The sequence below is a fragment of the Falco biarmicus genome, chromosome 11, assembly GCF_023638135.1.
Source record: "Falco biarmicus isolate bFalBia1 chromosome 11, bFalBia1.pri, whole genome shotgun sequence".
In the NCBI taxonomy this organism is placed as follows: Eukaryota; Metazoa; Chordata; class Aves; order Falconiformes; family Falconidae; genus Falco; species Falco biarmicus.
In genome coordinates, this window is record NC_079298.1 from 23,725,530 (window position 1) to 23,738,143 (window position 12,614).

The following is a 12,614-nucleotide window of genomic DNA, read 5'->3' on the forward strand; positions in this document are numbered from 1 at the left end:
GTCCTAAGGGCATCTTGCAGAGCTCAGGTCCAAAGTGCTATCTGCTTTTAAATATTTTTTTAAGCTTTTACTTTCATCCTGAATGTATCTTTCTTCACATCTCAGTTCTGAGATCTATGATTCCTTTGTGTTTCAAAAAAGAGGATATTCTCGCTGACAGATAAAAGTCCATGTAGTATCCTATTATTGTAGCTATATAAATCTAGGTTTATATAGGGCAAGAGTCACAGTGTTATTATTTCAGACTTCTCAAGCAGTCACACAGGAGATAAATAACGCTTCTCTGCCAGCCTGCATTCAACTTTTCTGGTCTGCTTACTTTAAAGGGATGACAGGCTTCTATTATTAATGTTAACTTTGGTGTAATACCGTGGATCCTAGCACATACTAAACAGTAAATCAAAATGTAAAACAATCTTTTCTGTCAGTGTTATAGGCTATCATTATTCTGTTTGTAACTTTGCCTCAGATCATCCAGTTGTGACTATTCTGACTGATCTCAGCCCCCAGCAGTATCAGTTACAGTTGCCTTAAGTCTACAGTAATCAATTTCTGACATGGATTCAAAACCAATGGAAGACATATTTCACTCAAATACAGAAGGTTTTGAAATTTGCTTTTGGCTTACCTTTAAGTAAAAAGTTCTTCCAGAATCGATCCCAAAAAGAAGAGGTAGATGAACCAGGAAGCTGAAGCTATATGGCACTCACCTACAGCATGAGAAAACCAATTCAAGTTCCAGTTCAGAGTTAAATCTGGACTTGATTCTAGATCTTCATGGAAAAGTTGCTTCCCAACTACTAGGTTAATATGGCAAACTCCTATCTAAAACTTAACAAATATGCACTTACACAGAAAGGAACGGTCTTGACTTGAAAGAGGGAGGGAAAAAAAAAGGATATGGGACACCTGCTTAAGTCACTGCCTTAGAGAAAAGAACTCGACTGAGATACTTTAGCTTAGAGATGTTCTTTAACCAGACGTAGCTTTCTCTATCTCACAAACATACAGAGATTAGATATTTTATCTTGGACCTTTCCGTTAGAACTGTTTTGTCAAACATCTTAGAGCTATGAAAATAAAAACCCTAATTAGGAAAAGATGCCATAAACATTGTACTTAGCTTTAACATGTGAGTAACCATATAACATAGATTTAACATATAGCAAAAAAGGGAGGGAAAGGGAGCTGTGACCATTTTAAAATAATGTACAGACCTACAGCAGAAGTAAATCGCCCCAAAAAAATCTGGACTGCTGAGCTTCAATCTCCCTTTTACATAATGATAAAGGTTTCTTAAGAACACAGTTAGCCCATCAGCCAAGTCGCAACTGGCAAGACACTTCCGTTTTGCATTGCTAAAATGTGACAGAAATAAGCCAATTGCTGAATATCCTGCTATCTAGAGAATATCCAAAGTTAGTGTATTTGTTATTCATAAGAGGAAGGCTTGTAGTCTGTCAAACAAAGGTCTTGCTGACTAGACCTGGGTACAATTAAGGCTCCTCCTCTAACAGATCCTTAAAAAATTGTTCCTTACTGTTGGAAGTCTCACCTAATTGCAATCAGCACCTGATGCACCATGTATTCACCTATGTGAACTACCCAATTTTCTCTTGGAAATTCATCGGTAACACTCGTAAGGATATTACTTGAGCGAATGCTGCAAACATCAACCTTCCCAGCTGCTTGTCCTAGCACACTGAACCAGTGTGTCTTACATGACTGCTGTTCTGCTGAAAGGGAATGCTTTCCAGAAACGAGGTTTCAGCACTTTTCCCAGAGAATTAAGTACACAAAATGCTGATGAGTGAGAAAGAACAACACATGTATGTCTGTTAATAGGTATAGTCTATTATGTCTAGTAATTAATACACAGCCCCCAAAAGAAGCCCTTAACACTTGCTAGTATTTTTAAGTCTGTAGCTACACAAGCTCTGATCTAGTCTATCAGGAACACCCTGATAGATAACACCCACCCCCATCAGCAATAACTTGCATTTGTAACCAAGATTTCTTCTGCGGAAGAATCAAGCTTCAGGCTGTCAGTCAAGCACTGTTACACTTGTTTTACCAAAGCAAAGAATTTTGAAATCCTAGAACCCATGTTCACACATGCAAAACCATGGAGAACTGCCCTGGCATCTTGGAGCTGAACATACACACCTCTTTGAAAGCCCCTTCATCGTCCTGGGTGTTTGTAAATTCTTCATTTTCAATCCCAGTCAGACTGGAAAAAAAGCTTCAGAATTTAGACTCTTGAGCATCCTCCCACTATGAGGTTGCTTAGTTTTCAAAATCTACAGAATATGAAGTTATCACTTCCTAAAAGTAGCCTGAAAAGCACATCACTATTATGATTTCTAGCTGTACTAACTCACATATTAGAAAATTAGTTAAGAGCTGTTTTATGTATAAAAAGTACTTGAAAATGTCATTATTATTTTATAAAAAAAAGTTATACCTGTTCTACCCCTCAGAAAAACAAATGTAATTTGATTTTCATTGATAGATGTGGCTCTTCTGGAATTGTAACTTCTAGTTATAGATTGACTAGAACTTTCCTCCACAGGGAATCCTCCTGAATACAGTTTAGCTACATATAATAAAATACAGCATATAAGGTTATGTACTCTAGCCCTTTAAGTACTACCAGGTACAAGAACATCCTTCTGACATTCTTACAACAAAATTTGCTTCTTTTCATCATGTGTACAGGTACACATAAAAAATTAAGACACAAACTCATAATCCTGGTGTCTGTATACTAGATTCCTACATCTTAATTACAATGAAGTAATCACATCTCTTGAGATAATGTAGGAGAGAAAATTTGCTTAGAGATGAGGAAATCCTGTGGGGCCCTATATTTCTTATCTATTCCCTCCTGAAAAATAAGTTAGTTTCAGCCACTGTTTTCAAAGTAGGCTCAGAAGGAATCAATGGCAGGTACATGGTGGTGGTGGGGGGGGGGTTTTGTGGAAAAAAAGAAGAAAGAAAAAGAGAGAGAATACCATTTCACACTGTTTCCTGATGCATATGAAATTATAAGATGATTTCATATTAGAGCAAAAATTTGTCAGGGTAAGTAGAACCAGCCCCACTAATGTCCATATTCACAACGTATTGAATCTGCGATGTTATTCTCCGCCTGGTATTAAATCAAAGGGAATTATGATTGCAGACTGGAGAAGGAAATTGAGGCTCTGGAAAGAGAGGAAATGGAAGTCTCAGCTAAGGAAGAAGCAATTTTAAAGAAACTGAAATCTGTTGAGAAAACAACAGAAGACATAATAAAGGTTAGTGTCAAATTACTCCAGAAGAATTCATTACTCGTTCATCATAACCAGGGGAAAGGGAATTAGCTGGTTCCTGTGAGTGTCTAAGGTGACAGTAGTTCAAATACAAAAGGGGTCAACATGTTACACTATTCAAGTGCCCAAATGTCTCCATTTGCTGGTTTATGGGGGTGGGGGAGCAATTCCTATCGTTACTCATCTATAGCACAGCTCAAAAATACAGCACTGCTACTAACCAGCAACTTTGCATGTCAGCCAAAGACAGGCATAACAGGTACAGAGTGGGTACAGAGGGTGACATAGTCATCATACTCCTTTAGATGATGTGCCCAGTTAAACTGCATCATGTTTCCCCACCCCCTCCCCCCAAATCCCTGAAGTTATAGTGAAACCTGACTTAATATTATCATTAGTCTCTGTCAAAAAGTCATTTTGAAATTTGAAAATCACTTTAAACCATCTCAAAAAATATAGTGATGAAACTAAACTTCAGTTCTCCGGTTGCTCTTACACATACACTCTCTCTAAATAAATGCAGGGAGATAAGCACAACTGGAAAGTCAAAGTAGAGCCTTTGACAATCTTTGAAGCCAACCAACCAGCTTGGGCCACAGTGTGAGGCTGAATCACCAATTAACACTTTTGTAATGTCCTGCCCTTCTCCATCTGACTTGGAATCATATCAGCGAAAAAGACCAGAAAAAATCTCACCCTCCCTTACCGTGCTCCAGCTAGGCAGTTTCACTTTTAGCCCCTTCTCAATATGAAGCTGTGCACACAAAAAGTTAAAACTATCAGTTAACTGTCTAGATAACAACTTAAACTGACTAATCACATTTATTTTTAATGGTTCTCTTTTTCTAGTCTGTGAAGACTGAAAAAGCAGGAGTTGAAAAAGGTATGTTTAGACAAAAAAAAAATTAAAAATGTTCTTGTAGAAGTCAGTGAAAATACAGTAAATGCTTTGTGGATTTTCTTTATTCAGAGGCAGCAGACTACATATACGCCAGCATACCCGACCTTCCCAAGTATTTCAGGCCTTCTGCATTGAGAAGTACAGCACATGCTGCCACCGATGAAGAAAAGAGACAAGGTACGGCTTATTAGTAACTCTAGAAGGTGTCAATACGTGCAAAGACTTCCTACAAATTGACTCTAATACACTTTAGGGGAAGAATAAATATTACAGGATGGGACAATGTTGTTCTCATTTAAGCTGTGTTGTCAGTGAGGTCACCAAAATTGAGAGGTAGGTCACTGGTGTAAGGCAATTCCCATTGGGAATAAGGATCAAGTGTTTTCAACGTTTACACTTCTTTCTAGCATTTCACTCCTCTAGCTGGCATAACTTGAAGTAGTTCCTCCCTTCATATCATACATTTCACATTTTCTAGCCGCACTTACACTTACTGGGCAGCCAGCCGCAGTCTGGTAGTTTTCCAACTACTACAAAGCCTCCCAGCCCTTCTGAGCGCCCAAGACTCTTTAGCCCCGTAGCACGTTAAGCTCTCTCAGCTGCTACTGCCTAGCACAACACCAGGGGCCAAGGTTAAATCTGGCTTTCTCGGTCAATCGCATAATGAAAACTGGCTCCTCAACAGCTTAGTTTTCCTCACAGAATTAGATCCAAACAAAAATATTTTTTTCCACTTCAAGTTTCAACAGGATGGAAGGGGGCATTCAGAATGAGAATCCAATATTTTGGTTACCTATGTGATAATTTCATGTATTCGGTAATTAATTCTGTCGTTCTCTATCACTGTCAGAACTCTTCTGTAATATTTCTTGTGGTTGCTGAATTATCAGTTTGAGCTCTTGTTTCTTTCAACAGCATTGTTTGCCATGGAAATTAAAGTTGAAAAAGACATGAAGACAGGAGAAAACACAGTGCTATCAACAATACCTCTTCCCTCAAAGGAGTTTAAAGAGACAGGAATTAAAGTCTATGACGATGGCAGGAAGTCAGTCTATGCAGTATCCTCAAATGGCAGCACAACACAAAATGGGATGGATGAACTTGCTCCTGTTGAGGTGGAGGACCTGCTCCGGCAGGCAACTGAAAAAAATTCCCAGTCTCCCACAGAGTATCATGAGCCTGTGTATGCAAACAAATTTTGCAGGCCAGTTACTCCTCAGAAAGACAAATTAGTCCCTGGACCAAAACAGGAGGACACTCAGAGAAGAGAGATTAATGGATTTAGCAATCATCAGACAGAATTCTCCTCCAAAACAGAGCCCTTTATACAGCAACATAAAGAGAATGGGCTTGATCTTTCAAAGGTAATAAAGCCCAAGTCTCCCTCTCCAGTACCTTCCCATTCAGTGAAGAAAGTGCACACTAATCCCGTGAACAAGGTGATACATAATGAAGAAAGAAAAGCTGCACATGAGGAATTAAAACCTTACCAGGACACAAGAGAAAGACACAATGAGACAAGGCTTTTAAGCCCCTGCCGTCTTAATGAAACATCCCCTGCACCTCAAGATGAGGAAGATGTGCATTACAGCATTGTCCAAGCTGTACCATGTTACGTGGATGATTCTGAACCAGTAACAATGGTTTTCATGGGTTATCAGCGCATTGATGATGATGATGCAGAAGCAGACCAAAAGTTGTCACGATATGATGGTGTTATTCGTGCAGAATTGGTTATCATTGACGATGATGATGATGACGACACCAGCAAATCTGAGAAACCAGCATACCATCCCATAGGCCACTACAGTCAGGTTTATCAGCCACCAAGCAGGAAAATCACAGATGTCCCTCAGACAAACCCTGTGAGCGGTCTGGGTGCAAGTCTGAACAGGGTACCCCACAAAAATTCCATCTCCCTGCGAGAACAAGAAGAACGCTTAAGCTCACCAACACACCGTGCTCAGCTTCACAGTCAGGTATCTGGAGATGGTACTGAAGATCCCTCACTAACAGGTAACAGAAAAGGAAAATCATGTTACTGCTGTTCGCTCATGTAGCAAACTGATACTATTCTTATCTGCTAGCAACTGTTTCACTTTACTGTTTGGACTGTTTCCTTGACTAATATGCAATTACTAATCATTTCTTTGCTCTTGTTTGTTAACAAATACCAATCTGCATTTCAGTATTGTTTAATTATTTCATCTTTAGCAATGCACTAGTTACCATATCAAAATTTGCAAAATAAACTATCTCAGAAAAGCCATTCCTGTAACCTTCGAAGATTAAAAGTGGTTCTCTTTCAAGTGACAATTAAAAGTTCCATTAATGCTACCTCAATTAGCAGAATTAGTTTTTATTTCTACCAGGTAACTAACAGCATTGCTTCTGAACACTCTCCTCACTGGAATGTTTTTGTGCCTTTCTGCATTCTAACTACTTTCCAGATAATCCAAACTGCTCCTTAAATCTGAAAGACTGTTTAATAACCAAGCTTTACTTTGCATTTTTCTGGAACCAGCATTGCCAACCTTGCATTGACAATGTTTGTGTAAGTTTTAACATTTTTTTTTTGTTAACCTGAGTGAGATATTTGTATAGCCTCTGAAAGACAACTAAATAGTTTTCATCACTACATGTGGTTAGTCAATAGTGCTATATTCAACACTTTTACATTCTATTAACACTCAAGGTGCCCATTTCTTACTATAAAGTTTTATAATAAAAGGTTGAAAGAACAATAGCAAGATCTTCCAGAAATACGGAAAGCTCTTCGTTATGATTACATTGCACTTTAAGGTATACAACTGAACTGCATTTAAGTATATTTACAGGACAACAGATCTCAGACAGTAGTCACATTTGCTTCAGGGAAAGAACGCTGTGTTTGAGTTTTAGGAAGATCAGGGGTCCTGATCCCACATTCTATCCCTGCTCCTCTTCCAGCCTATGTTCTGAATAATTTTGTAATTTCACAGCAAATGTGTAAGTTTGGGCCCTGCCTAAAACTGCACTACCAGCCCAGCATTTCTTTACAACACAGCTAAAGCCAGGAGAGGGTGGTCATTGGATCATGTAAGGCCTTTTGAGTATTTTTGCATCAGTATGCACCACTTAGGAAGAGCTGTTCAGTAAGTAACTGATCCCAGTTTACAGGAGTATCACCCTTGTGCAGTCATGCACACAACAGCCTGAAATATTCCAGCAGCGCTGCCCAGCCTTTCCGATCACTGAAGCCACCGCAACTTTCTATCACTTAAAAGGACCTTTGCTCCTCTCAAGCACCAATTCAGCCACCTGTGCACTTCCCTGGTCCTCCAGGACCAAAGGCTGCTGCCACCAACCCTTATGCCAGCAACTGAAAGCAGAAGTAGCTGCTACAGGCAAGATAAACCACTCCAGACACTGCTCCAACCCATTGTATTTTGGGGATGGTCCCTTAACTGCCCCATCATGTATGTATAGGCATGTACTGGAGGAGTGGCACTCACTCACCCAGCCACCCATTGGCTGCTATTGAAACAATGCGTTCATCCTACAGCCTGCTGCATGGTTGCTCCTGAACGGATCTCGGGAAAGAGGTTTCCAAGAAGTAACTATGAGCTGGCAGCACCATTCAGGTGGGCCATGTATAGGCCACGAGATGTTAGTCGAGCACCTGTCTGTAACAATCTTTGCTTATTTTTGCCTCCTGAAAGAAATGTCTGAAATGTCTTCATTTTCCCTGCTACGCTCGGAGACATTCTCAGAACAATATGGGTTCTCCCTCTTTCGAGGTTAGTGGAAAACAAACATTGACTTTCAGGGAGAGGGGGTAAGTGTAGACCTAGCAAAGATGTTTGAGAATCTGTTCTGTTAATATTTATTCGATCTTACCCATATACATGTAAGTATTCTACACCAGGGAGAAAATCGCAAATTAGGCAAAACCCAGTGCCAATTAAATTAAAAGCAGTTTGGCAACTGCCTCAAAAATACACCGCAACAGTCAGCACTGCCTCCAAGTGAGTGTCTTAAGTGCTCAGATTCTGGAATTAAGCCATATTCCTCTTTACCCCTCCATCTATTTATTGTCACTCCCTGGGACATTTTGATCAGTGGAAAAAGCCAGGAAGTGACTCAATTTTTCCCAAGCAGTCCTGTAATCCTACTGTGACTTCTAAAAAGGAAACAAAACCAGGAAAGCCTCTTAAATCTAGAACAATGTATTACACAGAGTTGTTTCTTAGGGAAAAATTGTTTTCAAAGCAGCCACTGATGCCCAGCCTAGCAGGTTCACCCTAAACACTATTAGTGAAAAGAGGAGAGTCAAAATTATTATTGGTACCTCACCATTCATTACTAAAACAACAAACCATACAAAAAAAAAAATAACTCTCTCTGAAATGAAAGCTTTGGGAGGCAATTGTAGGATTTGAACATTACATAGGCACTAAGTAGTCTCTGAAAGAGAATGGAAAGCAAGGAAGCACAGGACAAGACTAGGAGACAGTCGACGGTCCCTTACGTAGCAATCTTGCTTTAGGAAAGAAATGAACCTTCAGAGCAAGTTACTGAAAAAGTTAGCAATTGTCAAGGACAACTAGGAGGCAGGGGAATTGTTCCATGTGCCAATGTATACAGAGAAATATCAGATTAAATTAGGAGCTTTCAGCATGCCCCCAAACCAACAGAAATGTATGACATACCTCTTTCCATATGGGACCAATTTTCCTTTCCCTATAAGTTTGGTGGAGGACCAATATCTCCAAGTATGCGCCCTCACATAAAAAATACAGAGAGAAGGATGACAGTGCTATAATTAGGACACCAGTGTTTTGCGTTATTAGAGTTTATTTTCTTTTTTAAATTTCAGTCAAATTAATTAGTATGCAAATGTTTAGAAGATTCAATACTCATCAGGGAAACTAAAAGTTCAAGGCAGGGGGGAAGGCTAGACATAGTGGAATGAATAAGGAAAGAAAAACTGAAGCCGAGTAGGCAGTAAAACCTGACAGGGTGTTACAGGCTCTCACGGGACACAAAGGTCCACAGCTTTTGGCAGGTAGCTAGTCTAGATGAGATAATTTTTTTTTTTTCCTTACCACTGGAAGCTGTGCAACCTTCAAAAAACAAATAGAGACTTCAGTCCATTTGTGTTGAATAAAGTAACACACAAAAATACTTTTTACTAAAGATTCATGCATACTAGGTTTCTATAATGCACAGAGCAAGACAAAAACAGACTATTGTCTGTAAGTGAAGCATCAGACTGATTGTTCCCTCAAACTACAACAAGGACTTGAATCTTTCAGAATTCCCTGGCCTTCAGACAGTACATGGGGTCTTTGTAAGAGCCAAGCTTAACATCAATGGCCCTATGATATACAGTTACACTCAGATGCTTCAGTGATTTGCAACAACTTCAGCATTCAAAACATAACTTGAGTTGGACATTTGCTGACATGCATAAATCAAATAAACAGCTGCTTTGACCCCCTGTCTCTCAGTACAGACACATACGCAGGATGAAGGAACGAGACACACTATTTTGGGTAACTCTTCAAACCAAGAGGCCAGAGAGCTAGAGATTATTCCCAACTGCATTCTCAGATCAACGTCGGGGGGGGGTGGGGGGGTGGGGGGGTGGATTTTTACACATCAAACTACAGCGTTACATTGCTGTTCTACAAATAACCTTAACATTTAATCATCTGCCCTGCACTGTAACTTTCAAACTAACCCACGTTATACCCAGTTACAGACAACAGCTATACCGATGTTTACACAGATACCTTGTTACTCTGTCAGACTTAAATCAGGAAGATGACTAACTCCCACTGTGACTCACTACACCCGGAAGAGAGGAAAGTTTTCTGTGAACATCAACACAAAAGAAAAAGCTTCCAAACAGTTACAGCTCCCACTGAGGAGTTTAGTTTAAACAAAGAGTTTGTTTAATTATTCATGCATCCTTTTAATCTGTCAGCATCTAGTCAAGAACAATATCGTCTGTCTGCAACGTGTTAGTGAAGGTAACAGAAATATAACAGATATAGAAGAGAGTGTGCTAATTTTCAAATAGTGATGATGGAGTAATTTCTTAATATACTCGCTTTATTGCAAAATTACTAGAACTAATGCCTTCTACTGATTTCTTTCTGTAACACTAAAACCAATGCTTATTCTGCTGGATTAACAACCGGAGGTACGTGCAGTCTTTTATTCTAAATAAGAAGATTTAGCATCAGAAATACAAAGTTAGTCTTAAAATGCAATGGCTTTGTTTGTTTTCTTTTTCAGCTCTGAGGATGAGAATGGCAAAGCTCGGGAAAAAAGTCATTTAACAGCTGTAATGACAGGGAAGTAAAATTTACTACTCCAAGCAAACTGAAACTAAGAAGAGTTTCTTAACACACCTTTTTTGGATCATAATGCTTATTTTGCTCCTCTGTTTTATGCATCTGGGTTATTTTGCCCTCTGCATAATCCAATGGACATTAACAGAATTTTAGATTTGACCAATTGCCACAAACACAAATGACATCCTGGGTTTTGCTGAAAGTAGTGGGAAGTTACCCAAGACCATAAATGCAGTGTATATCCAAATATGCAGACATGTGCATATCTGTTCCCACAATCAGAAATATATTGTTGCTATATACACAAAGCAGATAAACATCCATCTCCACAGAACTTCATAGACATTGTCTCACTTCAAATGTGCCAATCTACCTGATTTTGATTGAAAATGCTGTCCCAGCATTTTTCTGGTAAAAGCATTGGTTAAATAAAAAAATAAACATGTGAAACAGGATCAGGAAAAATGTAAATATAAAAGTTGGTTTTCAGTCATACCACCTTGGCCAAAATTTAAAGCATTCCTTTCTAAGTGAGAGCAGAACAAACCAAAAATAGTGAAGCTGGCATTTAAATATTTAGCCACCTTCTAGAGCTCCATACTCCACTGACCTTTCCATTTCATATATGACAGTATAGCCATCCTCAGACCCTGCTCCCTTCCTCATATTACGTACACGCTGCCCACCCACAACCTCACATATCCATCCTGTGCGTAACACTAGCCTGACCCCCAAGCATGGTTTCACCTCCTACCTTGCTCAAAAAGCCCTGCTTTTCCAGGAAACTGGTTGCCAGACAGGCAGTGCCTGTCCATCAAAAAACAAACAAAAAAAACCCACAAACCATAACCCAAAAAACCCAAACCAACCAAAAAACCCACCAAACACACACCCAAAACTGAAAAAATACTGAGGTTTCAGTTGGCCAGAGAGCTAAAATTAGTACAAGCCTCCTATCAGAAATGTTGAATTGCCAATGGCTTGTCCTGCAGCTGCAACAGGTCTGTTACAGGTGCAGCTGCTGCTGGGCACAGCTCTTCGGCATGGTCCAAGGCTCCCACCACAGAACAAGCTAATTCGTTCCACATGAGGAAGGAGTTTTAAGGGCCCTAAAAGTAGCCATAAGATACAATTACACCTAGAAGAGTCACATGCAAGTCAGATTTATGATGCTAGGTCTTAGCCAGGTTTGAATCGCTAAACAGATAAAGCTCAGGTTATTACAGCTGACTCAAATTATGCACCAGCAGAAAACCACCATAACTTTTTTGCTGGTCTTCCTCATTTCAAAGGAGGAAACTGAAGCTACTACCTCATACTGAGGCACGACGGTAGTAATCAGCTGACTTGCAGCCTCTAAACAACTTGGTGGCCCCCACACTGAAGTGGGTAATAATCTCAAATTTCAGGACTTGTCAGATATGGTTACCTGGAGATTGGAATAGTAGATAAGAACAAATAAATCTAACTATATTATACTTTCCCTATGTCTATTCTGGTTTTTTTTAATTCTTGTTTGTTCTGTTATTTGTTGGTTGTAAGAGCAGAGGGAGTTACTCTCAACTATTTTTGATTTGTTTTGTTATTTTTACATCTTCTTAAAAGGTTCTTAATAGCATACACCAAAAAGTGAGAAAGTAGGAGTGATATGAAGTAGTCATGAGTAGTTTTTATAACAGCACAGTTTACTATGGACACTCATTCCCTGCCTTCTCCAATAATCTGTGCTGTTAAACCTAAATGATATGGAAAAGGGGGCAAAAATGCCGCTGCCAACATAACATTATTAAAAATAGTTTAAAAGAAAGGAGGCTGAAGGGAGAATGAATGCATAGTAAATCTACAGGTGAAATTCACTACCGGTACATGAAAAGCCATGTTAAAAAAAAAAAACAAAAACTCTAACCTTACACAGCATGAGAAGTAGCTGTTATGTTGGTGTTATGAAACTCTTGCTGGGAAGAAAAACATCTGGGTATTATTTTAGATAGTTCTCTGAAAACATTAACCCCATGCTCAGGAGCCACAAAAATGAAGAGAGGTTTAAAACTCATT

At 39.3% G+C, this 12,614-nt stretch overlaps 1 protein-coding gene across 1 annotated transcript in view; it reads left to right on the top strand.

Moving 5' to 3' along the window:
* The window catches only part of PALMD (palmdelphin), a 29,906-nt gene extending 17,864 nt beyond the window's left edge, over positions 1-12,042 (top strand). Inside the window, exons 4-8 of the mRNA XM_056355534.1 lie at positions 3,185-3,299; positions 4,164-4,197; positions 4,285-4,392; positions 5,131-6,231; positions 10,501-12,042. Coding sequence (XP_056211509.1) covers positions 3,185-3,299; positions 4,164-4,197; positions 4,285-4,392; positions 5,131-6,231; positions 10,501-10,544 — 1,402 coding nt within the window. The 3' untranslated portion in view covers positions 10,545-12,042. The remainder of the gene's footprint in view (positions 1-3,184; positions 3,300-4,163; positions 4,198-4,284; positions 4,393-5,130; positions 6,232-10,500) is intronic.
* The last annotated feature ends 572 nt before the right edge of the window (positions 12,043-12,614 follow it).